Below are 25,705 nucleotides of genomic sequence, written 5' to 3' on the forward strand. Positions count from 1 at the left end.
GCTGAGGCCGCTGAGGGGCTTCCCCCCCTCTTTTTCTTTAACTGTAGCTTTTTAACCGATTTCGGTTCGTTCTCACGTCACGGGGCTGAACAGCTAAAAGCGAAACACAGTGATTCCTCGGGTTACAGGTGCTTCAGGCTACTGACTCCGCTAACCCAGAAATAGTACCTCAGGTTAAGAACTTTGGTTCAGGATAAGAACAGAAATCGTGCGGCGGCAGCAGCAGGAGGCCCCATTAGCTAAAGTGGTGCTTCAGGTTAAGAACAGTTTCAGGTTAAGAACGGACCTCCAGAACGAAATTAAGTTCTTAACCCGAGGTACCACTGTATAGGAGAAGCTCGAATCAACTTGTGGCGATTATAATCGCTATTAGGCCCGCAGCCCATCCTGGCTGGGAATTTGTTGCGGGAAAACGACGCTCTTCCCGTGCGTCGTCCGAGGAGGTCGGCTGGGGGCAGGAGTTTCGTTTCCTTTGGGAGGCTGCTCCGGGGTCAGTGCCAAGGAAATGACTCCGATGTCACATGAGAGCTCTCGCGATAGAGTCACGTTTTTTAAAAGAAATTTTATTATTGTGTGGGCGGAGAGGGAAAACAAATTATTTCCGAAACATAAATCCTCTACTGGAAGGTTCTCAGGAAAAGCAAGAGAGCCCCTAACAAATGGGGCTTGTCGATTGTACTGTAGCCACAAACGCGACTTGATAGGCATTTCAACTACAGACATTTTAGGGCGAGGGGCAGGGAAAGTCACATCATAACATGCCAGTGAGACAGCAGAAACCTAAACACAAGCTGCGTAAGTTTGAAGTTGCTTTACGTTGAGCTGAAAGAAGTTTTAAGACCTGCTCTGGCTTCTGAAGCCACCTGCAGCAAATGGAGGTGACAATCTACCAATGCCACGAAACCTCACTAAAATGGCTACTGCTGTCACTGGTCATTACTGCCTTTAAAAAGAAAAAGGACGCTAACAAAAAAGAGGTCAAGAGAGGGACTGTAACAGAAGAGGGTAGATATGAAAATGAGCTTGGCATCAGTGATTGCAAACAGGAGGCAGTCTTTCGAGTCCCCCCCTCCCATCCCTTGATTGACAATTGGAGTCGAATGTTTTTCTTTATATCTCTACAAATGCATCTCTAATATAGTTGTCTCCCAACATCCAAATGACCAGACACAGAACACTGGAAAGCTGTAAACTGAACCATTTTCAGGCCATCAGTATAGGCAGATGTGCAAGCAAAAATCTAGTACTAACTGGGAGAATTACTACGTTTATTTAAAATTGTAGCATTGACAATATAAAATGCATGTTATTAACTTTTATATTTTTATTTTTCTCCTTTATACTTTTTCAAGCAATCAATAGTTTTGACTAGTAAACTGAAGTAGGATCCTGGTTACTGATATATGTTGTTTTGGTTTATTATTTTGTTTTCCAGTCTAAATAATAATGTAGCTATATTTATTGTAGAGATATTGTCCATAACTTTGTTAACAGCCTTCTGTGCAAGCTTCCAAACTGAACAAGTGTTTCAGGGAATAAAGCAGTACTGGAGACAAGAAAAATGAGGATGTACTTTGTAAAAATACTGAAACATTGAACTAATCCCTTGTATGAATCGTCATGAAGGTCCTGTCTTTTAGAAAGAGGCATACTCATTATAGTATTAAAAAGGTAGCAACACAATTTTACTAATATTGGATAGACAATACTCCAGGCTATTGCAAATAGGAAAGAGATTGTCACATTCATACAGTGGAAAAGCAGTTACTATGCACGAGATCTGCTTTAAGTAAAAATCAGATTTAAAAGTTTCTATTTGCTTAAGATTATTATTTTTTCTTGAAACAGGAAAATGCGAAGGAAAATTCAATGAATGTTGGATTCATCACTAACTCATAGTAATGCAGATGAGAAAAGGATTTTAATTTGCAGAAGTCAAAATAATACAAGGGAGTTTATATAATAAACCAAGTTACTAATTTTATGCAAAGCATTTTAATAAAGATACTACTAACATTAATGACACAAAAGGTCAAACTCCCTTTGGTTTCTTTTAAACATACATCATTATGCGTATCCTGTAAAGCCAGCAGTTACAACTGTCTGTTAACATAGCTTTCTTTCTTCGGTGAATTTCCATGTAAATGATATGAAACAAGCTACTTCATCTGTCAATGTAAAACTATGAGAACAATCATATCTTCCTGCGTGCAGAAAGTCCAGAGAAACTTTGCAAATGAATGCACAGTATGGGATACAAGGGAGGAAAGCTACCACAATAGGAATATTTTCTCATGTTTTCTCATGTTTCAGCAAGAATGATCCGAAGAGGAGCTGAATTGTTTTTGTAACAGGGCAAAAAAGCCTTAAAAAAATATTTTGAAATTTTCTAAGATCATGCCACTGTAATTACCCTGTGTGTAACTTTTAGAATAAAACTATATTATCCTGTAGTTTCATTTTTTTTTTTACATGAAAGGTTATAAACAATTATCCCAGAGCTAGAAAGTGCTTATTTGGTTCACCTTCATGTGGCCAAGAAGAAAATATATTTCACCAATGAATATCTGAGCTCATTAGAAAGCTCATCTATTGTTTTAAATGCAGTTATCCTCTTGGCACTTGATCCATCTGAACAGGGATAAGGTATAGAAAACAAAAAAACAAAACAAAAATCTTAACAGAACAAACTAGAGTTCTTGGTGCATAGTTAAAACTTCAGTGTACCCCGAGACCACTGATTGTTCTTCAACAGTGTTTAAAAGAAACTCAAATAATTCTTGAAGCGAAAAATGGCAGCGTAAAGTATTTTTATGATGTGCTGTCAAACACACACAACCACTCTTCAGGCAAAAGAATTATATCATACAGAGGACAATTACCATTCACTCCAACTCCAAAATAAATTTTGAACAGAATTCTGAAAGAAATCAAGAAGCAGATCTAAAAATAATTGTCTCTGAATACCACCACAGATTCTAGGCAAGGATGTTTCAAGTATCAGCAGTACATGCAGCTGCTTAATGAACATCATTCCCAGTTCTGCTAAAAGTAAGGTTTGGGAACAACACAAGTATCCATTGTTGGGAAGCTAATGTCCTCCTGTTTTATAAAAACAGTTTCCTCCTCATCATGCAACATAGTGGTACTGATTAGGGTTATCTTTGTCTCTCTCCATATAGTCTCTGTCTATGAGAGATTCAATCCGCTTTTTCAAGTCTCCAGGCTGTAATAAGAGAATAAGTTGACACTGTTTAGCAATGTAAGGACAAAGGAAATAAAATACTAGAGAGACAGACAGACAGACAGATGGAGACAACACTCTAAAAACGATAATGTATTCTGTGATCACAGTAATTTTACCATAATTGTGCTCCCAATTTCGCCTCTCCCTTACTGTATTATACATTAATATTTCACTCACCTTTACTGGAAATTTTAGCTGATTATATAACTCTGAAACAAGAAGATTGTGACTGAGTGTCTTCCTCATCTTCATTATTCGTACTATAGCTGCATCAATCTGATACTGTCTATCTTGAAACACCCTTTCAGTTGTGCTGACTTGCTCTTCGACCTGTACGGCAAGTATGAAAAATATGTATCAATTACCCTGACACACAAACACACGCGCATACATACATGCATATTATTTGGTTAATTATAATTAATTGATAGTATGGAGAGAGGATCTATACCAAAAGAATTGGTACTGATGCTATGGCATGGCCAGCTTTGGGGGATTAGGCAGGAGTGAAACAAAAGTCAACTAATGGTTGCATCATGTAAATTTGCCTCTCAGAAAGGAAAGGCAGCACAGGGTATGACTGAAATAAAGGTCAGATAAATATTTACAAATTATCTACAAATTTAACTGGCTGAATCCATAACCATGTCAAATGTTTAGTTTTCACCCCTCAAAACAACCCCCCTCTCTGAGCTGAGAATACAGGGCTGAGAATACAGCACATTTTTCATACATGTCCTAACCTCTCTTGGTTAAACCCAAACACCACCGCACCATAGACCAACTATTCCAAAGAGCTGTCAGCATCGAATACATACCGTTTCTTTCATCTGGATTTGGTTGATCTTTATTCTGAACAATTTATGCTTAAAATCACCATTAAAGGCAAATTTGTCTCCATCTTCTACATCCTTTCCTCTTGGACTTTTATTCAGTACTCTTGCTTTACCACAGGCCAGAGACTGCAAGGTTCTTTTTAATTCGCTGTCCTCTGTGAAAGGGGTTTAAAATGCAAACACACAGTGGAAAACTGTTTACAATTGCTGTATCAATTGCCATAAAGCACAGACTGAAGAGGAAATGAGCTGGAAAAGTGTTGAGATAGGGGCAGGTGGAGATTGCTCTAGTTCAGTCCTGAAAATTTACACGTATCTACTTGCTTAGGGGAGTTAACAATATCCTAGGAGATCAGGATATCAAACAGGATATTACAAACTGCTTCTGTCCCCCTCCCTTCTGCTATAGTGCAGAAGATTGTGAAATATAAGCCTGCCATATACAAGTACAGTAGCACCTTGGCATATGTTACCCTCGGGTAACGTAAACTTCGGGTAGCGAAAGCAGCAAACCCGGAAGTGTTTCACCCTGCGCACATGAGCAGAAGTGCTCTACTGCGCCGCAAGCATGCACAGAAGCAGTCTGCTGCCGCATGTGCAGAAGCAGTCCCTCCAGTTGCAGAAACCTCGGGATCCGACTGGAGCTCCGAAACGGATCCCGTCCGCAACCAGAGGTACCACTGTACAACTACCATAGTAGTTTGCTTGGGTAAACACAGCTGTACTATTGTGGATCCATGTGCCTCCCCTGCTTTTCTTCTATGCTTAAGTATAGAAAAAAAGCATGAGGGAATTGCCAGCTACCATAATGCAGTGCAATTCATAGGCACAATATTCAGTTCAAAGCTCCATTCAGCTCAGAGCCCAGGGTCAACTACATCCTGTATGTCATAGGCGGTTATTGGAAAAACTGCTATTTGCAGCCTAAATGTGTTCCGCAATATGTTTTGAAACAACAGTAGTAACATGTAGTACTGGTATCTCTTTGTATTCATGTTTACCTCTATTAATAAAGCTCTTGTAACAAGTCATTCTCCTGCACAGTGGTACCTACTTATGTTCACCTCCGGTTATGTATCCTTCGGGACACGTACGCGGTGAACCCCAAAGTATTTTTCTGGGTTTCGCCAGGCACGCATGCGCAGAAGCGCTCTACCGCGCCGCATGTGTGTGCAAAACAGGCACTTCTGGTTGCAGAAACCTCGGGATCTGACCAGAGCTCCAGAATGGATCCCGTCTGCAACCAGAGGTACCACTGTATTTTAATCCGATCACATTTATGCCAGATCAAATCCACAAGACACCTGTCTTAAAAACTATTACATACCTATACCAGTGGCCATTTTAATTTCTTCAAAACTGAATTCATCTCCTTCATTGAACATTAAAAGCACTAAGGTTTGGAAGAGTGACACCTGAAACTCCTTCTTGCCCTAAAACAAACAAAATATTTATATTTATAGCATTACACACATACACACACACACTAGCTTAACTGTTAATGAAGATGTCCCCTGTTCTTTACCAAAGGTCATTTATCTGCAGCTGGATAGAACGATTACAAACAAATCATATACATAAGCTGAACACTGGAATGGCCATACTCTACCATATCTTTAGGGGGACTTACTCTGGCCTTGGCTATGCCAGGATAAAGGACTTATGCCAATGTATCTCCAGATGAGCAGGCTCTATGTTGGAGAGCCAACTATTCTAAACTCCCCTCATTCAGGAGGATCTTGGGTTTGAGTTGCTCCCTTTGTGCTAGAAAGGCAGGAAGAAGGAAACTGATGGATGACAGGTTTGGCATTAAACCATTCTGAGCTAAAGTGAAATTCAGCCTAGGAATTTCCAAAACCCACCTCTGCTATTTCCAAAATTGTTTTCCATCCTTAGTTCCAAACAAAATGCTAAAAGTCATTGGCCCAGTTCAAACAGTACGCTCCCTGACTCACTCTATGTGCAACAAAGGAGCAAGATTCCACCTGACACTTCTCAACATCTGTGCACAGACGGAGTAATTTAATAGGATAAAATGACATAAAATCTATGGCTAATTTTTTTCTCAAATGAATCTCTGGAATGACCATAAGCTTCAGATCTACATGTATCCAATTCTAAATGCTGCACTCTACTCTAAATGTCTGCACAAGCAAGATAGGCAAGTTTCATGGCAGGAAGGCACAATTTGATTCCTACACCATGCATAGAGAAAAGATAAAAATATCACGTGAATCAGAAGAAGACTACCAATATATTTTTGCTTGCACAGCAGAATCAGACTCAAAGCTGCCGCATAATATATATGGACTGATAAAAAAATCTCATAGAATGTTGCTTAATGTGATTGCTCCAATGTTCACCAAACAACCAGTGTTTATGTTCCACAGATTAAGTGCAAGTACTCTTTCACACCTATTTGACCACAACTGCTCTTATACAATGCAGGCAACTAGTAGCATAACATTTTTCTGATCATCAACCTTTGAAAATCCTCTGGCTCCTGGAAGTGTGAATTTATTTTATGTATGGCCAGGGCTCTTTTTCTAGAAAAATAGGTGCTGGAACTTGTTGACCTTTTTATAGGGGAGAGCTTTTTTAAGCCAGCAGTCAACTAGCCAGGACAGGCAATCCCTGGAGGAGCTTTCAGGCCAGGCCAGCTCACCAGCAACCACTCTCCAGTCCTACTTTACAGCTGCTGCATCTGTCCTCCTCTCCCTCTGCCACCAAGAAGCATTTTTGGGGACAAACTGCAAGCCTGCAGTAGTGGCTGGTGAGGCAGCATGAGTGGGACTCTGTTGCTTTCCTGGCTTCCCAACACTATGAGTCACTGCGGCTTATTGAAGAAGGAAAGTGAGTAGCATGTAGAGCTTGGTGCACAGTGGCAGAGTTGACCCTGATTCACTGCACTGAGCTCCTTGTGCCTTGTACTTCTTGGGGTACTGGTAAACCAGAAGAGCAACAGAGTCACACAGACACCACCCCTTGGGCTGCTATGTGTAAGGGAAATGGAGGGTTTGGGAAAGCTGTAAATGGGAGCGGTGGTAGAAGAGCAAAGATTAAGTTATGCAAACACACCTCTTTAAATTCTGCTTTCAGGACAGCATGTCCTAAACTAGTTTGCCACTGAAGTTTTCGACCACTATGCTTTCCAAGATAAAAAGTCTTAAATACTTCTTGAAGTTTAACCATCTGAAATACAAGAAATAAATAAGAAACATAAAAATAAATCCAAGCAAACACACAAATCCAGGCATAAATGGCAGCTAAATACAAGTAACATTCCATGTATTAATTCGTGTCTTTAAGTAAAGCAGAAAACCAAGCAAAGAATGCAAATTTGTACAATTTGCAGGATTTGTTCCAACTGCAGGATATTGGCTTGTGGCACAGAAATGAATACTCTCCTCGAACACCCCATTAATATGAATGACTAGGGGAGAAGAACTCAACAGCCCTTAATCAGTTTTGGAAAACGTGCAGCTACACTCCATTTATCCAGGATCTTACATTTGGCTTTAAAAATTGTTAAATCAGAATTGAGTAGGCTCTAAGGCAGGGGTGCACAACCTGCAGCCCTCCAGATGATGTTGGGCTACACCTCCCACCATCCCTGATCCCTGGCTATGCTGGTTGGGGCTGATGGGAGTTGTAGTCTAGAAATATCTGGAGGGCCATAGATTGTGCACCCCTGTTCTAAGGGGTGGAGGTAAGTAGATAAAAGTATACTGAAAGGTATATTTTGTCATAGCACCCCTATATTTCATGCAGAACTACCATTACTCCTGGGGATACTTCACTTTAGGATTCATGATGTGCACACATGGGGTGACTGGAATCTTTCGAGGAGTTGGAGATGTCGTTTATAAGTGGCTCATGTTTCCACAAGCATACAGTAAGGTTGGTAGTACAACAGCTTTGTAAGGAAGCATTTTGGTTTCCCTGCGAATATCCCGGTCCTCAAACACTCTTCACTTCATTTGGGAGAAAGCAGACTTGGGCAGACCTGACCTGACCCAACCCTAAGGTGGGATGAAGCGACCACCCCAAGCGGCACCCCCAGCTTGTTCCACTGGTCATCTTTGCAGCCAGTCTCCTTGGCTTCTGGGGCAGAGAGGGACCAGCAGCAATCTTTGAGGAACACTACCCCCTCCTCCAGAGTTGGTGAGGGGGGAGGCATTCCACCATCCAGCTTTGCTGCTGGGCGGGCGAGGGAGATTTTCCCACCCCCACCTGGAGAAGCTGACGTAAAGCCTCGCAGCCAGGTGGGAGAGAGAAATCCAGAAAGGATCTCACCGCCACCATGGCAGGGGAGACCCTGCAAGGGCATCTCACAGAGGAGTCCTTACGGAGGTTGCTCCCAGTCCCTGCATAGTGGGATGCTTTGCCTCATGTGCCAAAACACCTCTGGTCACCCCTGGTGGTGGGATTAATAGCATCTAAAGGAGCCACACACTTCCTTATGAGCAGTGGTGAAGCTACTGTTTGGGGGCCCTGAAGCATGAGGCAACCAGCAATAAGGTCTGAGTAACCCTGGCTATCTTCTCCAATGGTGTTGTTCCACGACAGATCACCACACCTTTATATCATCTGTGCTACCGACTCTCAGACTTCGGGATTGTTGAAATATATACAACAAAAATTAATCCATTTGAGTTGTGCTACTCAAATTGGGCCTCCCAGACACAAAAATTTTAAGCAATGTGGACTAGAGTCACTTCTCAGGGCCCCATATGGAAAAGTCAGCACATGCATGCAAGACTGAATACCTGATCTAATGACACGGAACAGCTTTCTTTCCCACCAAAAATCACTGAAAGCGTCTGTGCTCTGGTTTGTGGATGTGTAAATCCCAATGTATGAGCTTCCAGAGATCAAATCCAACAAACCAACGAACATCAATAATGTGGGGGGTGGGGGGATGTCCCAAAACATCAAGTGTAGTTGAAGACTTACCTCTGGAGGCAAAAGGACATCCATAGGTGTATAAGTTGGCCAGTATCCCATTGTAAGTATATTTACTGTTAAGTCTATATTCCCTGGGTCCTTTTGATTCTGTATGTACTATGATAAGGAAGAAAATGATTTTCAGTCATGTTAATGAGTTAAGAGGTTTTGCCCGGGGACAAAGAAGGAAGGAGGAAAGAAATCACTACTGCTGATTATTATTATTATTATTATTTTCTACAAAAATGTCAACTTTATTCAAATAGGGTAGCAATTTCCACCAATATTTACAGCAAAATTGAATTTGATCATTGAAAAAATGACTTAAAACTGTTATTTAACAAAGGTTGAATTCAGTGATACTCTACTTGCATGGTAATGTTATTAAAACTCAAAACAATCTGAAAATAAAAAGCTTAAAATAATATTTAGAGCTGATGTTGAAGTGTGAGTACTTTCCTAATTCTGACCTGCATTTTTACCTATTGAAGTATTAAATTTCAAAGTTTGATGCATCTACGTTTTTAAATAATGCAACATTTCCAATTCCTAATAATACATTAGGATATATCTGTGTCAGTTAAAGTGAATTCAACTGATTGACAAATCTTATGGCAGCATATTCCATAAGTTATGTTCTGCGTGAAATATTACTTTATAATCTACAGACAAAAATAGTAATTAGCGTGGATTTTAAAATGACAAAATAACCCACTATATTTGCAAATGCTCCTCTCTCTTCTTTCAGCACAGCTGCAAAGATGAGTTCAGAAGATTTTGCTTCTAGTTTTGTCCAAACATAGGGAAAATGTAGTCAATCTTAACTGTGATTTGTTTGACACAAGCCAACTTCAAATCAAGAGCTATGAAGCTACAGTTAAAATTAACCAATTTAGGGTTCATATCAAACACTAAACTTCAGTTAACAAAAAATGAAAGCTTCTGATCTACTCATGGCTGTGATCTTAGGTGGGGAGTGTGCAAGTCCAATGTTCATTGCAGCTCATTTCTGTTATGCCAAACCATCATTTATCAGGTCTGAAACTAGTCATATCAAACCAGCTCAAAATTTCACTGAACTATCCAACTGAAGTGAAATCTTACCTGTTTAAACTGAACCATAACATCTTTTGAAAGTTCCATATCCTTAAACATTCCTTCCAGTTTACTGGTGAAAGCAGCACCACATTCTGTTATATAAAACAAAAAAGAAGTAATATGGATGCAGTAACTTGAACTGTCAATTTAGGCACACAATGAAGGTAACAGACTCTTCAGAAGGAGTAAAGCAAACCAAATATGAGATTTTTTTTAAAATGTTCATTTGTTTGGCATCATAGATTTCCAAAAGGACTAACCTGTTCCATTTCCCCCTATATAAGGGCGCAAACTTGTAACTGAAGGAACCAAATTCACAAATGCTTACCATGCTTAAGCTTAGACAACATAGATTTCTCAGCATCTACTGAAGCGCTTTTCCCAACCAGAAGTCTTTTGGCCAGATCCTTTTTATAAAATGCTTCAAATACATCTTTACCTGCATGGACAATGTTGAGGAGGATGAGAAAAAACATCACTAAAGCACATGCTGTGTCTTTTTTTTTTTTTTTTTTTTGAGCCACAGAAGAAAAAAATTAACTAAGAATATATATGTGTGTCTGTCTGTGAGAAAGCATACGAATAATCCTATATTTAAAAGAAGTAGCAGAAGCAAGATTCTGTCACTTTGTGACCCCATGGAGCAGAGCACGCCAGGCACTCCTGTCTTTCACTGCCTCCCACAACTTAGTCAAACTCATGTTGGTAGCTTCGAGAACACTGTCCAACCATCTCGTCCTCTGTCGTCCCCTTCTCCTTGTGCCCTCAATCTTTCCCTACATCAGGGTCTTTTCCAGGGAGTCTTCTCTTCTCATGAGGTGGCCAAAGTATTGGAGCCTCAGCTTCAGGATCTGTCCTTCCAGTGAGAACTCAGGGCTGAGTTCCTTAAGAATGGATAGGTTTGATCTTCTTGTAGGCCATGGGACTCTGTCAGTATAAACCTCAAAATACTACAGCTTATACAAATGGCACTTGTTCAGTAAATAACTTAAAACTTGACCTACATGTTCTACCTGTGAAAGGGTCAAATTTCAAACTGAGCTGATAAAATTGCCACAGATACAGCAAGTTTAAAAGTGCTGGAAATATAAAATTTGACTCTTCCTCCCCAATTATTAAGATAACATATATATTTCTTTCCCATTCTGGTGAAAACTACCAATGTGCTTTATATAGACTTGTTGCAGAACCTGCATGTCTGTTGGGTTTCTCAGAAGTTATAACACTCTTCCCACCCCATTTCTATTGAAAACAAGTAGCGGAAAATTGTGCTGTGCATGGCTGAAAGAAAAATTGAAGCTAAAGATCTTGTCAGAAGTGCAATGTTTGTAGAGGGAGCCACAATTCCTATTCCTTTAGCTATAAAATTATAATTGGGTGAATCCTTCAATGTGCAGTTCTATAGAGTTCAATCTTATCCTTCTAGCATCCGCATGAAACCACTGTGTGGTGTCATTTACTGCAACATGCATCACGCCTTTGGTATTTTGGTTAAAAACTCAGCAGTGCAGAAATGTATGATACACTTTAAACAGTTGTTTAAAAAGAAATTCCTTACCATGAATAAATCTAAATATTATCATAATTTTGTCAAGGATTCTTTCCAGCTCTTCATCTGTTGCTTCCTTATTGCCAGCTCTTAGCTTTGAGTCCACATGTTTTGCTAAAAATAATTAAAAATAAACAGCTTAAAAATTTATCGGGGGGGGGGTGGAGGATCACTTGGTTTCTACATATTAGTTTTAACACATCTAAAACTACACTACGAGTTTTATAAAAGTTGAAAGAAACCACTCAATGGCAAAAACGTATAGTCTAATAAAAATATGACACAAAAAATGAAGGAAAATCCAAAAAAAGAAGCAGTGGCAGTTTTCCTGTTACAATGCTGCAAACAAGTAGGCTGATTGCATTTCATTGACTTCAGTGAGATTAATCCGGTCTGTGCATAAAACTGCAAAATTTACAGGGTTTTAAAAAATCCAAATCCGTGCCAGACTCAGAAGAGGGAAACTTATGGGCAAAGAGTGGCAGAGATAGTAGAACTATGGTGGTGGTGGTGATGATGATGATGATGATGATGATGATGATGATAATGATAATAATAATAATAATAATAATAATAATAATAATAATAATAATAAATTATTTTATTTATATCCCGCCCTCCCCAGCCGAAGCTGGGCTCAGGGCGGCTAACAACAATCAAAATACATTCATTATAAAATTAATTAAATCAAATTAAAATCAAATTAATGGCAACCATCAAGCAAAATTCTGTGCAGAATGCCGATTGCCAGAGGAGGGGGTCAGGCTGCGCCCTGACCAAAGGCCTGGTGGAACAGCTCTGTCTTGAAGACAAAGCTAAAAATTAACAGTAAAAATAAACCATTTGAAATTAATATACAAATCTACAGAAAGCCAATGATAGTGATAATGAGAATATTATCATAGAGGCAAGTAATAATAATAACACTACAAATAGCAGAATTGAGAACAAAAATCTGAAGCGTTCAATGTGAAGCAGGAAAAGCAGTTAAAAATATTACAGGTTAGGTGCCGTGATAAAATTAAAATAGTAGCGAACAGAGGCAGTAAACTGGCAGATATGGGGAACTGATGAAAAGAGTGTGAAAGAGAGAAATTTAAAGAGGGAAATTTAAAATATGCCCACATTCACTAAAACTATGAAATAGTATTTCCTCTTTCTGTACCTTTCTTTACTATATAGTGGAATATGTATACACACACACACACAAACACACACGTAATCTGAATTTTTGTAAAGCTTCAATATTTATATAAAAAGCACTAACATATTTAAGCACTACTTTTTAAGTTAGGGAATTTTTCAACATTAACATACTACATGAAAGACCTAAACTTCTTTATTTTTTTACTCTAAGCTATTGTAATGGCTTAAAATATTTCCAATGGCTTGATAGCCAAAAAAAGCCTCCAGGATTACACCATGAATCTGAAGATAAAAAGACCACCTCCTCCAATTAGAAGTAGAATGAATGGAAAGGAAGAATGAAAAGGGCATGTTAAAAGGTGAGAACTCATTCTTTCACTGCCTTTCCTTAGAGTTGTTAGAGGCAGTCACTGTAAAAGCAGATCCAAAAGCCCCTTGATATAGATAGCACCAAGCTGTTTTTAAATATACTGATAACGTTCTTATAAGCCATGAAAAATCCCTGAACCTGTGGGAAAGAGCAGGGTGTGCACACAATAAAGCAAATAAAATAATTTAATTTTCCACTCCTTATTACAGAGCTCTTAAGAGATTTCTACACAGATATCCATCTAGATATAAATTGTGACACAACAGTTTCCTTCTGAATGCTTTATGCACAAACTAACACCAGCTGCAAAATAAGTGCAGGCTCTTTTGACGGTAGGGCAGCTAAATGAGATTTGTTAGATGGTAACTCAGGAGAGGGCCTTCTCTATGGTGACACCCTGGTTGTGTAAATGCTAAATATATAGCTGGCACCATCTCTGTTGAATCTTTGGCAGGCAGCTAAAAACACACTTGTTTGAACAGGCATATGAAGAGCAGAGGGTAAACATTTAAAACAGATTACTTCCTCCAAAGAATCCTAGAAACTGTAGTTTATGCTTCACAGAGATATAATTCTCAACATCCTTAAAAACTAGTTTCCAGGATTCTTTGGGGAAAGTCAGGTATGTAGTCTGTGTTTGCTTCTACTGCTGTTTTAATGTTGTTTGGTTGTCAATGGCTTTCATCTGCCCTGTGATTCACTTTTTATGTAACCATTATGTTTAACTTGTTTTATTGTACTCTGACCTGCGACTGCTTGTTGATAAGGGGCAGGTTTAAAATGTTCACGATTAAGTAAGAAAATAAATAAATGCAGGATGTGGCCAAATTACAAAAGCTTATCAACTGAAGTCTATGTTCCACAAGACTTCTGCAGTAGGATACCCAGGTTAAGGACTGCAGGGACAGTTTTTCAGTTGTTCTGCTCCTGCCTCAAGGGTCAATTCAAGAAAGCAGGAACCCGCTACTCTGCAGATGCTATTTAACATGCACATCAAACTGCGGAATGGAGGTCATCCACAGACTTGGGACTTGAGTGGCATCAGTATCCTAACAACACCCAGCTAGTTAGCCAATCAGAGTATATTACCAAAGAGCAGGGTAAATAAAACTAAGAGTAAAATCAGAATTAGATCACATTTCTTTCAAAAAGGGAAACTGGTTAAACATTAAAACTTTTGAATTTTATCTTTTCCCCCCTCCCCACCCCCTCCAAAAAAATCCCATCCCGCATGTGATAAGGGCTGCAAGAGCACTGGTGTAAGAGATACTGGAGGAAGTGTCTGCATGCCTACTCCCCACTGAACTCTCTCTTCCCAGAATTTTAGCTGTTGTTATATCCACTGCTTTTGGGAATACAAACTCATGCCAAATCCAGAATTTAACCAGACCTTCTATGTCCCACATCCAATCAATATTAAGGCGGTTGTAGTCCCCCCCCCCCCCATGGGACAACTTCTATGGCAGGGATAGGAAATCTGTGGCTCTCTTGATGTCGACTAAAACTCTCATCACCACTAGCCACACTGGCTGAAGCTGATGGGATTTGGAGTCCAGCAACACATGGATGAATCATCTCTACCTTATGGTTTGTGTTCTTTGGACATGTGCATGTGTTTGGGTGTGTTTGTTTTGGCCCCTGAGGTCTTTACTTTGGAGACCTTAGGAAAGACCACTGCTTTAGATAGCGCTAGCCTCCCTCTCTTCTCTCTTTCATCAGATCACCCCAATAATAAGCAACACAACCAAAGTTACCTCTGCCTCTTTTGGAGCTTCCTTAAATAGTACTATGTTGTAACAGCACTCTAATTTCCATGCAGTTTCTGAGCAAATGGCACCGCAGTCAGTCAGAATAAAAACAAGCACAGATGCACAAGGAGAGGAAACAATCATGTCTCTTAAGAATGCAGTCAAAATCCTTATCAGAATACACACGCAAGCAAATATTTTTATGAAATAGACATTATACTGCTGGACACTGGCATATTTAGCAACTTAATCCTAGACAGTATAAGTTTTAGAAAGAGTATTTTTGCAGGAAAATAGTTATACCTATAAGTTCTGCTGGTTTATTTGGTCTCTTGTTGATAAACGTTTCAAAAGATTCTTTCATCAAGTTTATACATTTCTCATTTTTCTGAAAACACACTTCTATTATATGATCCACTTTGTCCTTAAAATCTAGCAGCTCTTGCACCATATCCTTGTCTTTTTCAGGGTTTACCACTATTGTTGTCCCATAGTTCTGCAAAACAAACACTTTTGATGAAACGTGTCAATAGTACTTACCTCTCTTATTTCCTAATATTCCCCCACCATTTACATTGATAATAAAATCATTTAAATCACAGTTGCTTTAATGCACCTGAAACATTAAAAACACCAAAACATGAGAATCGCACTACATTTTTAAAAATAAATAGACACTTAGTAAGTGTTTTTCCAGCATGTGATGCTAATTGACACAGAAAATCTGTTTGTACATTACTAATTTAGGCACAATACAAAACTATAGTTTAGTAATACAAGAACAAGTCTTCTCTTCTGGCAGTCTTGCATACTCCCCCCCCCCCTTCCTTAGCATGACCACAGGAAAGAGTTTGGAAGCTTGTGCTTCAGTTTTTGATTTAACTGCAATTTGCTAGGGCTATCCAAAACCCAAAAAACTGTGGTTAGCTTAACTATGAAGCTAGTTTGCTTCCACTAACCATAGCCAAGATTAACCATTGTCCAGAGATTCAGACAACACGTTAAACCGATATTACTCTAAATTGGAAACTGAAGTATTTTATTGCCTCCTCATGGCCACACAGCAAGTCTGAATACAGCCACAGATCATTGTTATATAATATGAAAAGGCAAAATATGTTTAGGGAACGTTCAGAAAAATAGTACGCTGTGGTGTGTTGGGGGGAGGGGTGCGGCTTCTAAACATACCTTTAATTGCAACAGAAACTTTAAAAAATAGCAACACTCCCATACTGCGAAGTCTTTGTAAGTCATGTGTGAGAAGGGAAATATACACAGGGGACACATCATTTTAGGCAAATGCAGCTTAAATATTCAGAACATCTAATAATTCTGCTGTGGATTAATAAGCATTGCTGTGTGACAACATGCCGCAGTATACCTCATTTCCTAGCTGAAGTGCTTCTATAGTATCCACCTGTGGGATACTAAAATTTACGGAGCTCAAGCAAGGCATTACATATACACACAATACACACTTTTCATTTTTCTTTCCTGACACTAAATATTCTGTGGCTACTGTGTATGGTCAATCCTGGAAAGAGGCTGGAAGGTTCCCATAAGTTTTTTTTTAAAAAAAATAGCTCTTGTATGTCTGCAAATTTTGGGGTTCCTCCAAGCCTGCTAACACTTCCCTCTTATTTCTCGGTGGCTCAGCATTGCCTGTCACCAGCAGCAATCACCACCAGTTTGCTGTTAGGAGGAGTGATAGCAATTAAAATAGTATTGGTCAAAGATGGCTTTTGTTACATTGCTCTCAAAAGTTTCCAGTCTTAGACCTCAAGCCACTATTGAATTGAGAATATTTCTGAACATTTTATTTATTTCTTTAATTCTAAAATGGTAAGGTAAAAGGTAAAGGACCCCTGACAGTTAAGTCCTGTCAAATTTGACTATGGGGTGCTGCGCTCATCTCCACTTTCAGGTTGAGAGATACGACCTTTGTCGGCAGACAGCTTTTCCAGGTCATGTGACCAGCATGACTAAACTGCTTCTGGCACACAGAACACCGTAACGAGCGCCAGAGTGCATGGAAACGCCGTTTACCTTGCCAGCACAATGGTACCTGTTTATCTAACAAAGTTTCACCTTCTCAAGGACTTGAACTCTGCATATTGCCTTGCTTTTAGTATCTGATCAATCTTTTTGTTTATTCAATAAAAAGGGGATTTATTATGAATTGGTTGAAATTCTAAGTTACTCAGAATCTAGACCAAGCAAATCGTTATTGACTTTTTTAAAAAAAAAGTGCAACAAAACAGCATGTTTCTAAATACCTTGATGTATTCACTCCAGTGCTGCAAGAGGAGCTGTTGTCCGGTTTTCACACGGCTGAAAAGCTGGCACATCTGGGTGAGATCTGCTATTCTGTTTTCATCAAGCAGATTATCAAGTCCTTAAAACGAGAATGATCAACACGTTAAATAAGGTGGTATTGTTAGAAAATGGAACAGAACTTTCTGTGAGTTTAAAGCAACAGCATCTAGACATTATGGTGGTTGCAAACAATGCAACTTTCCCCCCTGTAAAGAATATATGATTGACAAGTCCTTTATATACAAACTGAGTTTCTGTCTCTCATATACATAGATTTTAAAGGTACTATATCCAAATGGATTGGTTGTGGAATTCTAATGGGCTAGATTTGCAACAGCTTGTCCTAACAAAACCATCAGCCTGCTGAATTTAAAATATTTCAGAGGAGCTGTTGGATTTTAGTTCGTGGAAAAATACAGGCCTGTTATTGCTACAGCACCAAGAAAGAGCTCTGTCAGTTATAGAGGTCTGCGATTAAATAAGCAGTTTTCAGAGAACTATCCGTGACCCAGCATTCCTGGCAATTCCTTCACATACAATGTTAGCCAGTTTTATGAACAATTTTATGAAAATTTATACATATCCCTTAACTTTTATTGCTCTGAAAAGGGTTTGCTTACATTATTTGTTGCCAGTTGCGTGTGGGAATGTGTATTGGCCATCATATTTTAAGAATACTTGTTTGTTCCAATGGCTTTTCCCAGGCCAAAGAGGCAGCTGTACAATCTGTTTTCAGTTTCCCATAAAATGTGAGCAGATTATGCAGCTTAAAAAAAAAAAAAAGCTAATTAGAAAAAAGTACCTTTTTGCAAAACAGCTGATAAGTGCTCTCCTAAAAGCTGCCTCTCCACACAAGCAATGAGTGGCTTCCTGTTTAAGGCAAGAAAAAGAATCTATGAATACCTGTACAATTTAGGATGAAGAGCCTTCAAAAGGTGTGCAAGTGTATACTCTTGGTTGCACATACATTTGTAGGTAAAATACAGATCTTAGGTTCACCAACTCTATGTTTAACTACATACACAGAGGGACAGTATAGCAGAACAAAAGTATTCAGTTAACAACCCAGCCATTCTTGATGTAGAATCATCAACGTGATCTTTACACTAATCAAAAGGAAAAACTTAAATATGAGAAAGAAGGCACTTACTGTTATGTATTAATCCTAAATGTATATAGAGCTTAGCAGGAGAACTATAAAGTTCTGTAGGTGGTGCTATACTGTCTACTTAAAGCACCCATGAAAAGTGTGTACAGAATCTAGATTAACTGTCCAGCAGGTTGAAGGACAGCAAGTGGACATCTGCCACACCAAGGGCTTACACCTGAATTATGCTGTGGAGTTCTCTTTTCACTTATGTACTTTTTCTTGAATACCTGCAGATTTGCCTTGTCTGTGGGCAGTCCCATTTTGCTTCCCAACTAGTTATAATGGCGCTCTGCTTCACCATGAGAGGGAACCATCTGAGAACTCCAACATGCTACAGAACGTTAGTGTATCCCAGGTATATTCTTGGCTCCCTACAGGAGTACTCTAGCCTACTATTATTTATGAAGAGGAAAAGTTTCAGGATAGCAAGGATTTCTTTTTCCCTGTCCCATGTTCCTGAAACCTTCCTTTACTGTGTTAAAGGGCTCAGGTTCAGGATATCAGGCTCAAACCTGAACACATTATTGTTGTAAAGTAACAGGAGAGTTTCTAAATCGAAAACGAGGGTGTGTGTGTCCTTTTTTTCTTTTCTCCTTCCAGAAAACTGCCCATGCAGTGCAGAGAGGAGAGAGTGCACATCAGTTGTAATCCCTACCTCAAGCTTCTAAAAGATTTTAGGAGTTCAAGCAGGTCAATCCCCTACCAATAACACCTTCAACATTTCATAGGCTCTAGAAGCCACTGAGCAAAGATAGCAGCTGTGTTTTCTTTTTTCCGTGAAATTTACAAACGAGTATACTTCTGCATAACTCTCAAGTATGCAGAAACCAGTACCTTATTTATAGTTGGCCCCATTTCACTGCCAAACTGAGAGTAATCAGACCAGCAAATTAAGTATGAAAAGAAATGATGATATACAACGCTTCAGTAATGAGCATTCATTAATAAAGATCTTGGGGAAAGTCGAAAAGGATACACAAACGTAAGAAGAGTCCTTCTGCATCAGAGCAAAAGCCCATCTAAGTCTAGCATCCAGTTCTCACATTGGGCAATCAGATGTCTGTGGGAAGCCCACAAGCCCATCTTCCTTGCCAAAGACACTCATCTTCCATGACAGCGGAGGTGCAGCCACCCTGGTTCTCTGAAATCTGCCATTGCCAGATGTTCCCAAAGGCCTTATCTATTAACCTCTCAGCTTGTCTAGAGCAGCCACCTTGGTTGGCCTCTAGGGAACAAATTTGTCCCATGGATGCCAGGAATGCATTGATTGCATCAAGCACACAAACACAATTCCTGCCAACAGGTATATAGTTCTACATGTGACATTTGGCACAATACAGTGGATAAGTCAAATCTCTGCTGGCTTTCTACCTGCATACTTGTTACTGTTGTTTATTGAGTAATTTACTATGGAGCTTCAGATTTCTGGAGTTGAAAAGTGGTGCGGGAATAGCCTGATAACACAATAAGGAGGTCAGGGCAAACAGCTTTCTAACTTGCTTGCTACCTTGATGCTTTTCCACTGGCGCTGATGGCTCCCCATATTCGGCTGCATTATATTTATTGCCCTGACTAGCTCCCCGGAACTGGTGCTGCAGCCAAATAGTTCACGGTCCTCATTTGAAGAACACAAGGAGGTGTAATTCAGACTTGCATTGCAAAAAGCAAAATGTTATCTTGCAGCTGCAGTAACCCAAAGCTTCTCTTGTAACTTTCAGAACGAAAAGCAGGTGATAAATAGGAACACACAAAGCTGCCTTACACTGTCAGACATAGGACCATCTAACTTAGTATTGTTTACAATACTTGGGCAGCAACTGCCCAAGATTTTAGACAAGGTTCTCTCCCTCCCTTCCTGGAGATGCCATGCATGGAAGCAGACACTACGACTAAGCTACAGCTCTTCCCCTATGGCTATCTGTAACTACAATTACAGATGTTATCATTAAAGTTAATTATTAATGAACATATAATCTACATTGAAGGGAAGCGGGTGGTGCTGTGGGTTAAACCACAGAGCCTAGGACTTGCTGATCAGAAGGTCAGCGGTTCGAATCCCTGCGACGGGGTGAGCTCCCGTTGCTCGGTCCCTGCTCCTGCCAACCTAGCAGTTCGAAAGCACATCAAAGTGCAAGTAGATAAATAGGTACCGCTCCGGCGGGAAGGTAAACGGCGTTTCCGTGCGCTGCTCTGGTTCGCCAGAAGCAGCTTAGTCATGTTGGCCACATGACCCGGAAGCTGTGCGCCGGCTCCCTCGGCCAGTAAAGTGAGATGAGCGCCGCAAACCCAGAGTCGGCCACGACTGGACCTAATGGTCAGAGGTCCCTTTACCTTTACCTTTAATCTAAATTGAGTGTTATGTAATAGACAGAATTCTAAAACTCCAAACATTGCTAAGCTTACCCAAATACCTTTTGCTTCTATTTCAAGAGCATAATTTCAAGAACATAATTTAAATATAATTTATAAAAGGTGTCACCACTACCCCTTTAGATATAAAGAGTGTTGTACAGTTTTCTATAGAACCAACTTTTAAAGCAAACAGGAACCTTGTATTAAAGAAAAAAGGTAAGAGGTACTCACTGTGTGCTGTGGTCTAAATATGTCACTACTCGATCTGCTTCTTCTTCTAAACGTTTGTTAACATGGTGAAGGTATTCTGGGACCTGTCAAATTAAAAAAAAAAAAAGATATCTGGAAGGGAATTTTGTTCTACAAAAGGACAAGCAGAGTGTAAAAGCTACTGAATAGTAAAACAGCATGACCATATGCTCGTCTGATCTTACCTCATGTAATCATATAGATAACTATATGCATTGATGGCTCTGTCATTTATTTGTGGTAATTCTGTTATCCCACCCCACCTTTCGTTCACAACAGGCAGGCAGCAATAACAAGAGAAAGTAAAACTGCTATTCATTGTGATTCCAGTCCTTTTCCTATGAACCAAAAGCAATTACTGCAGCAAGGAGTCTCAAAATACACAAATGGCAGTTTTAATCTAACCTGCCAGATACTCACCCCACCCCCCAAAAGAGAGAATTGAGGAGATATTATTTTTACAGCAGTAGGAACAATCCAGAAATGCACACACTGCTTTCAGTCCAGACACATCTGCAGGGTTGAATTCTCAGAAAAACAGCTCTGCAAGTTTGCAGCAGAAGCAGGCTGTGGACAGCACGGGTGACCTTGACCTGGAATCCATGATGTCAACAAGAAACCTCTCTCTGGAGAGGTTTTTGCCTTCTGCCATGCTATCTTAGTACTCACGTTCATAATTACTTCAGCTTCTTTTTTCGAGAGGTAGAAAATACTGCATGTTTTATCAATTTTGTACACAACTTCAGAATCACATTTATAAATATTTGTAAATAAATAAATATTTAGAAATGTCTCTCTATATACTGAGGTGAGATTTTCTTTGCGTGGAATTGGAAACATCTAAGTTCTCAAACACAGTCACGTGGAAGCCAGATTATTGGCTCTTTATATAATTTTTATGCTATTTTACTGCTTTCCCTTGGCTGCAATCCCTCAAATATACAAAAATCCCATGTTTATATATACAGCATATATTTAACAACAAAACTGTTTCAAAAGGTAATTGCTATGCATTATTATGACTTTTTTGTTCATATGCATAGAGTTATCGAACAATTCTGCCAAATACAACTCCCACTCAACCATATGAACTCATATTGGGAACAATTCCTACTACATTTTGTTTAACTTCATACCTCTCTTTCTTGCATTAATCTTTGGCCTTCTGCAGTATATAAACGATTTGTATCTTCCAAAAACCTTTGTTCAAATGCATCTTTGTAAACCTATTTAAGAGACACATTAATGTAGTTTATCAGATTAGTGCCTAAATTGTACAGTAATTTGTCAATAAAAGATAAAACGTAGCTTCTACGCAGTTTTCTTCTAAATGCAGGCTATTTTATTCATTCATTCATTTAGATTACCCGCCATTTACAGGACGGGTTACAACAATAAAATATAGTTACAAAACAAATAAAATAGGTACAACCACAAAACAAGTGAAGTGTAAAAAACAATTCCATATCTTAAATGTTTATATTGTTTTTACAAGAAAAATAGTTCCAATACAGATGCAGACTAATTTCATCCGTTCTTCAAACAACCCTGTGGCATAGGAAATATCCCTACTTACAATTAGGGAACTAATGGTGAAGGAATATCACTTGAACTATTTTTACAAAATTATTGGGCTCATGCATTTCCTTTTTTCATTCTCCTTCAGTATGGGCACAAGGAGAAAATCAAAAGCTTTCACTTCCTCTTTCTACTAATTGAGGTTTGCTGCTACATTCTAATCTGGAACTGTGGTTAATTTTAACTAGATAGATAAATTTATTGTCATTGTCCGTATATACACAGTATACACAACAACGAAAATCAAACACCCACCCAAAGACCGGGTTCACATACGCTTTTTCTTAAACTATGGTTTAAGAAAACAGTTTGAGATCAGAAAGCATAGTCTATGCTATTTGAAGTTGGTTTGTTCCACTAAACTTTAGGTAAACTAACCAAAGCTTCTCCATGTTTGGACATAGCATGTGTTATTCACAAATCACACTAAGATATGATTTAGGGTGACACGCATAAGGAAGAACAAGCCACTACGACTCTCAGCCTCGAATGCTCCCCCCTTACCTCTCCCAAGTGAAGGAGCCAATGGTATGATGTGCTGTCCAAACCCAAAACCATGGTTAACGTTATGCTTAAAGAAAGTTTCAATATGTGCACAACCATGCACATGTGCATCGAGCCAAACCCGGAAGTGATCCAAAAAGTCACAAAAAGGGGCGGAATGGGGTGCCTTGGAATGTAACCCCCGTGTAAATGGGAGGTTGCCTGTGTTCAAAAAGACTTTCATTCCTACCTCAAAACACTGCCTTAGTGATAATAATATTATTTGTATCCTGCCCATCTGACTGGGCTGCCCCAGCCACTCTGGGTGACTTCCAGCTTATATAAAAACATACTAAAACACTAAACCTTCAAAAGCTTCCCTATACAGGGCTGCTTTCAGATTTTTCCTAAATGCTGTATAATTACTCATCTCCTTAATATCTTATGGGCAGGCATTCCACAGGGTGGGTGCCACTTCCGAGAAGGCCCTCTGCCTGGTTCCCCTCTAACTTCGCTTCTTGCAGTGAGGGAACCACAGAAGATCCTTGGAGGAGGACCTCAGTATCTGGGCTGAATGATGGGGGTGGAAATGCTCCTTCAAGTATACAGGGCCAAGGCTGTTTAGGGCTTTAAAGGTCAGCACCAACACACTGAATTGTGCTCAGAAATGTACTGGGAACCCATGTAGGTCTTTGAGGACTGCTGTTATATGGTCTCAGCGGCTGCTCCCAGTCACCAGTCTAGCCGCTGCATAATGAGATGATAGGAATGCCCACTATGAAGCAAGTTGCTCCTTAATTGAGCAGGTCATGTGATATGGTATGTCTTTTCATATCAGCACCACTACAAATACCATGCCAAGTTGGAAATTTCAGCTCTTTTCTGTGAGCTTTTGCTGAGAGTTTGGGGTGGGAGGAGGAAAGTGTCATTGAAAGTCTACTCAATATTGATCCAGTGTAGATTCCAATGTATAGTTAGCAGAGTAACAACTTAAACACCTTGCAGGATTCCCAAAAAATAGAGCAGAGGCATTTCATCCAGAGAGCTTTACTACTATTGAAGGCAAATAAGCATAATGGTCACAAATCCAGTACATTCAGGATTGGCATTGTCTAGAAGAAATCCAGTTACAGGAGACTTAACTCAAACTTACAATAAGTCTAAAACTTAACACTAAGCGTACTATGTACAGAACACCACACCAGAAGGAAAAGATATTGAAAGAGAAAGTGTGAAACCCAGGCTCCATCTGGCCTATTATTATAGTCAGCATGACCTTGACAGAAAGAGATAACAGAACCAGTTTAAACCAGCTGTAATTGGCTTCTCTGAAGGAATAACCCAAACAACATGAACCTTCTGCTTGTTTCTTTCACACAGATAAGCTTCCAGCACCCTCTTGAATTAAGTAGAATAGGAAAGATCTCTACACATCAGATCAATACGTTCTGCACTAAGAAATGCAAACTGACAGGAAGGCCTCAACTTTCTACACATTCCCATCCAGAAAAGCAGAACAAAAAGGAGTCTGTTTACCTTCCTGTAGCATTGTACATATTTGGCTTTTATACTTACTTGCAAATCAGACAGCATACTTAACAGACTTCGTAACAAGCTTCTATCTACAGCTTCACCATTCCGTTCTCGTTCAATCAACAGCAGGATTCCATCAATCGTTTTTGTTTGAACTAATTTATCATTAATAATATGGCTTCTGAAAAGTTCTAATCCCATATCCCTGTAAAATTATAACAGGTTAATTACAATTTGATTTTATATAACATTACATGTTCTTATAGACCTAAAATCATATTATGCTTCTATTCCACAGTGTGAAGGCTCCGAGTTTGCTCCCTAGTATAATTTCAACTATAGATGCTTGCATGGCTTGAGAAGTGGTTACCACTGTAATGACCATTCCTTTTGCTGAAATTTAGATCGGCAGGAATGCATTACTTGCAGTTTTAGGATTATGAAACCAGAAGGGGCATAACAGAAGCCCTGTCTATATAGCTATTAAAGTTCTAAGAGAATTTTAAGGGTGCAGGTTATCAGTTAAATGGGAGCAGAAATCACCTGCTAAAATTCTTATTTTTGCAGAGACAGTAGTATATGCTGTGGAACCTAGGACCCTCCAGATGTTGTTGGACTGCAATTCTAATCATTCCTCAACATTGCCCATGCTGACTGGAGCTGGTGGGATTAGGAGTTCAACAACATCTGAAGGACCACAAGTTCCTGTGTAAAGGTACAAGGACTCCTTTACAAGCAATTTTACATTTTACTAGCAATTTTACAGCCCATATATCCACATTACACACTGCAGGTGCATAATGGCCAGCACTGTAATAACAGATCCACACACTGCCAACATACATACTACTTAAATACTGTACCTACCATATAGAAGGTAGCATTGAATTCTGAAGAACATAAGTACGATCCAAAAACAAAAAAATGCTTCTAATCATGATCTGCAAAAAAACAACCCATAAAGATAGAATTATCTTCTTTGCTTATGCATTACCTCTACCATATATGTCACATTTCCTGATTTCCTATCCTCATCAATACCTAGGGTTATTATACATTCAGAATATATCTTGAAGTTTCATCAAGGAAGAGAATCTACAAGC

The 25,705-nt window shown here is 39.3% G+C and overlaps 1 protein-coding gene across 1 annotated transcript in view; it reads right to left on the reverse strand.

The window, feature by feature from the left end:
• Positions 1 to 1,902: 1,902 nt before the first annotated feature.
• CUL4A (cullin 4A) overlaps positions 1,903 to 25,705 on the reverse strand; it is a 31,057-nt gene continuing 7,254 nt past the window's right edge. The window contains exons 5-20 of the mRNA XM_077927663.1: positions 25,470 to 25,543; positions 24,645 to 24,807; positions 22,145 to 22,234; positions 20,991 to 21,073; positions 18,060 to 18,127; positions 17,218 to 17,336; positions 15,245 to 15,437; positions 11,687 to 11,791; positions 10,457 to 10,567; positions 10,135 to 10,220; positions 9,040 to 9,147; positions 7,162 to 7,275; positions 5,411 to 5,516; positions 4,066 to 4,238; positions 3,425 to 3,577; positions 1,903 to 3,226 (exon numbers count right to left, since the gene is read on the reverse strand). Coding sequence (XP_077783789.1) covers positions 3,131 to 3,226; positions 3,425 to 3,577; positions 4,066 to 4,238; positions 5,411 to 5,516; positions 7,162 to 7,275; positions 9,040 to 9,147; positions 10,135 to 10,220; positions 10,457 to 10,567; positions 11,687 to 11,791; positions 15,245 to 15,437; positions 17,218 to 17,336; positions 18,060 to 18,127; positions 20,991 to 21,073; positions 22,145 to 22,234; positions 24,645 to 24,807; positions 25,470 to 25,543 — 1,842 coding nt within the window. The 3' untranslated portion in view covers positions 1,903 to 3,130. The remainder of the gene's footprint in view (positions 3,227 to 3,424; positions 3,578 to 4,065; positions 4,239 to 5,410; positions 5,517 to 7,161; positions 7,276 to 9,039; positions 9,148 to 10,134; positions 10,221 to 10,456; positions 10,568 to 11,686; positions 11,792 to 15,244; positions 15,438 to 17,217; positions 17,337 to 18,059; positions 18,128 to 20,990; positions 21,074 to 22,144; positions 22,235 to 24,644; positions 24,808 to 25,469; positions 25,544 to 25,705) is intronic.

The sequence above is a fragment of the Podarcis muralis genome, chromosome 4, assembly GCF_964188315.1.
Source record: "Podarcis muralis chromosome 4, rPodMur119.hap1.1, whole genome shotgun sequence".
Taxonomy (NCBI): Eukaryota; Metazoa; Chordata; class Lepidosauria; order Squamata; family Lacertidae; genus Podarcis; species Podarcis muralis.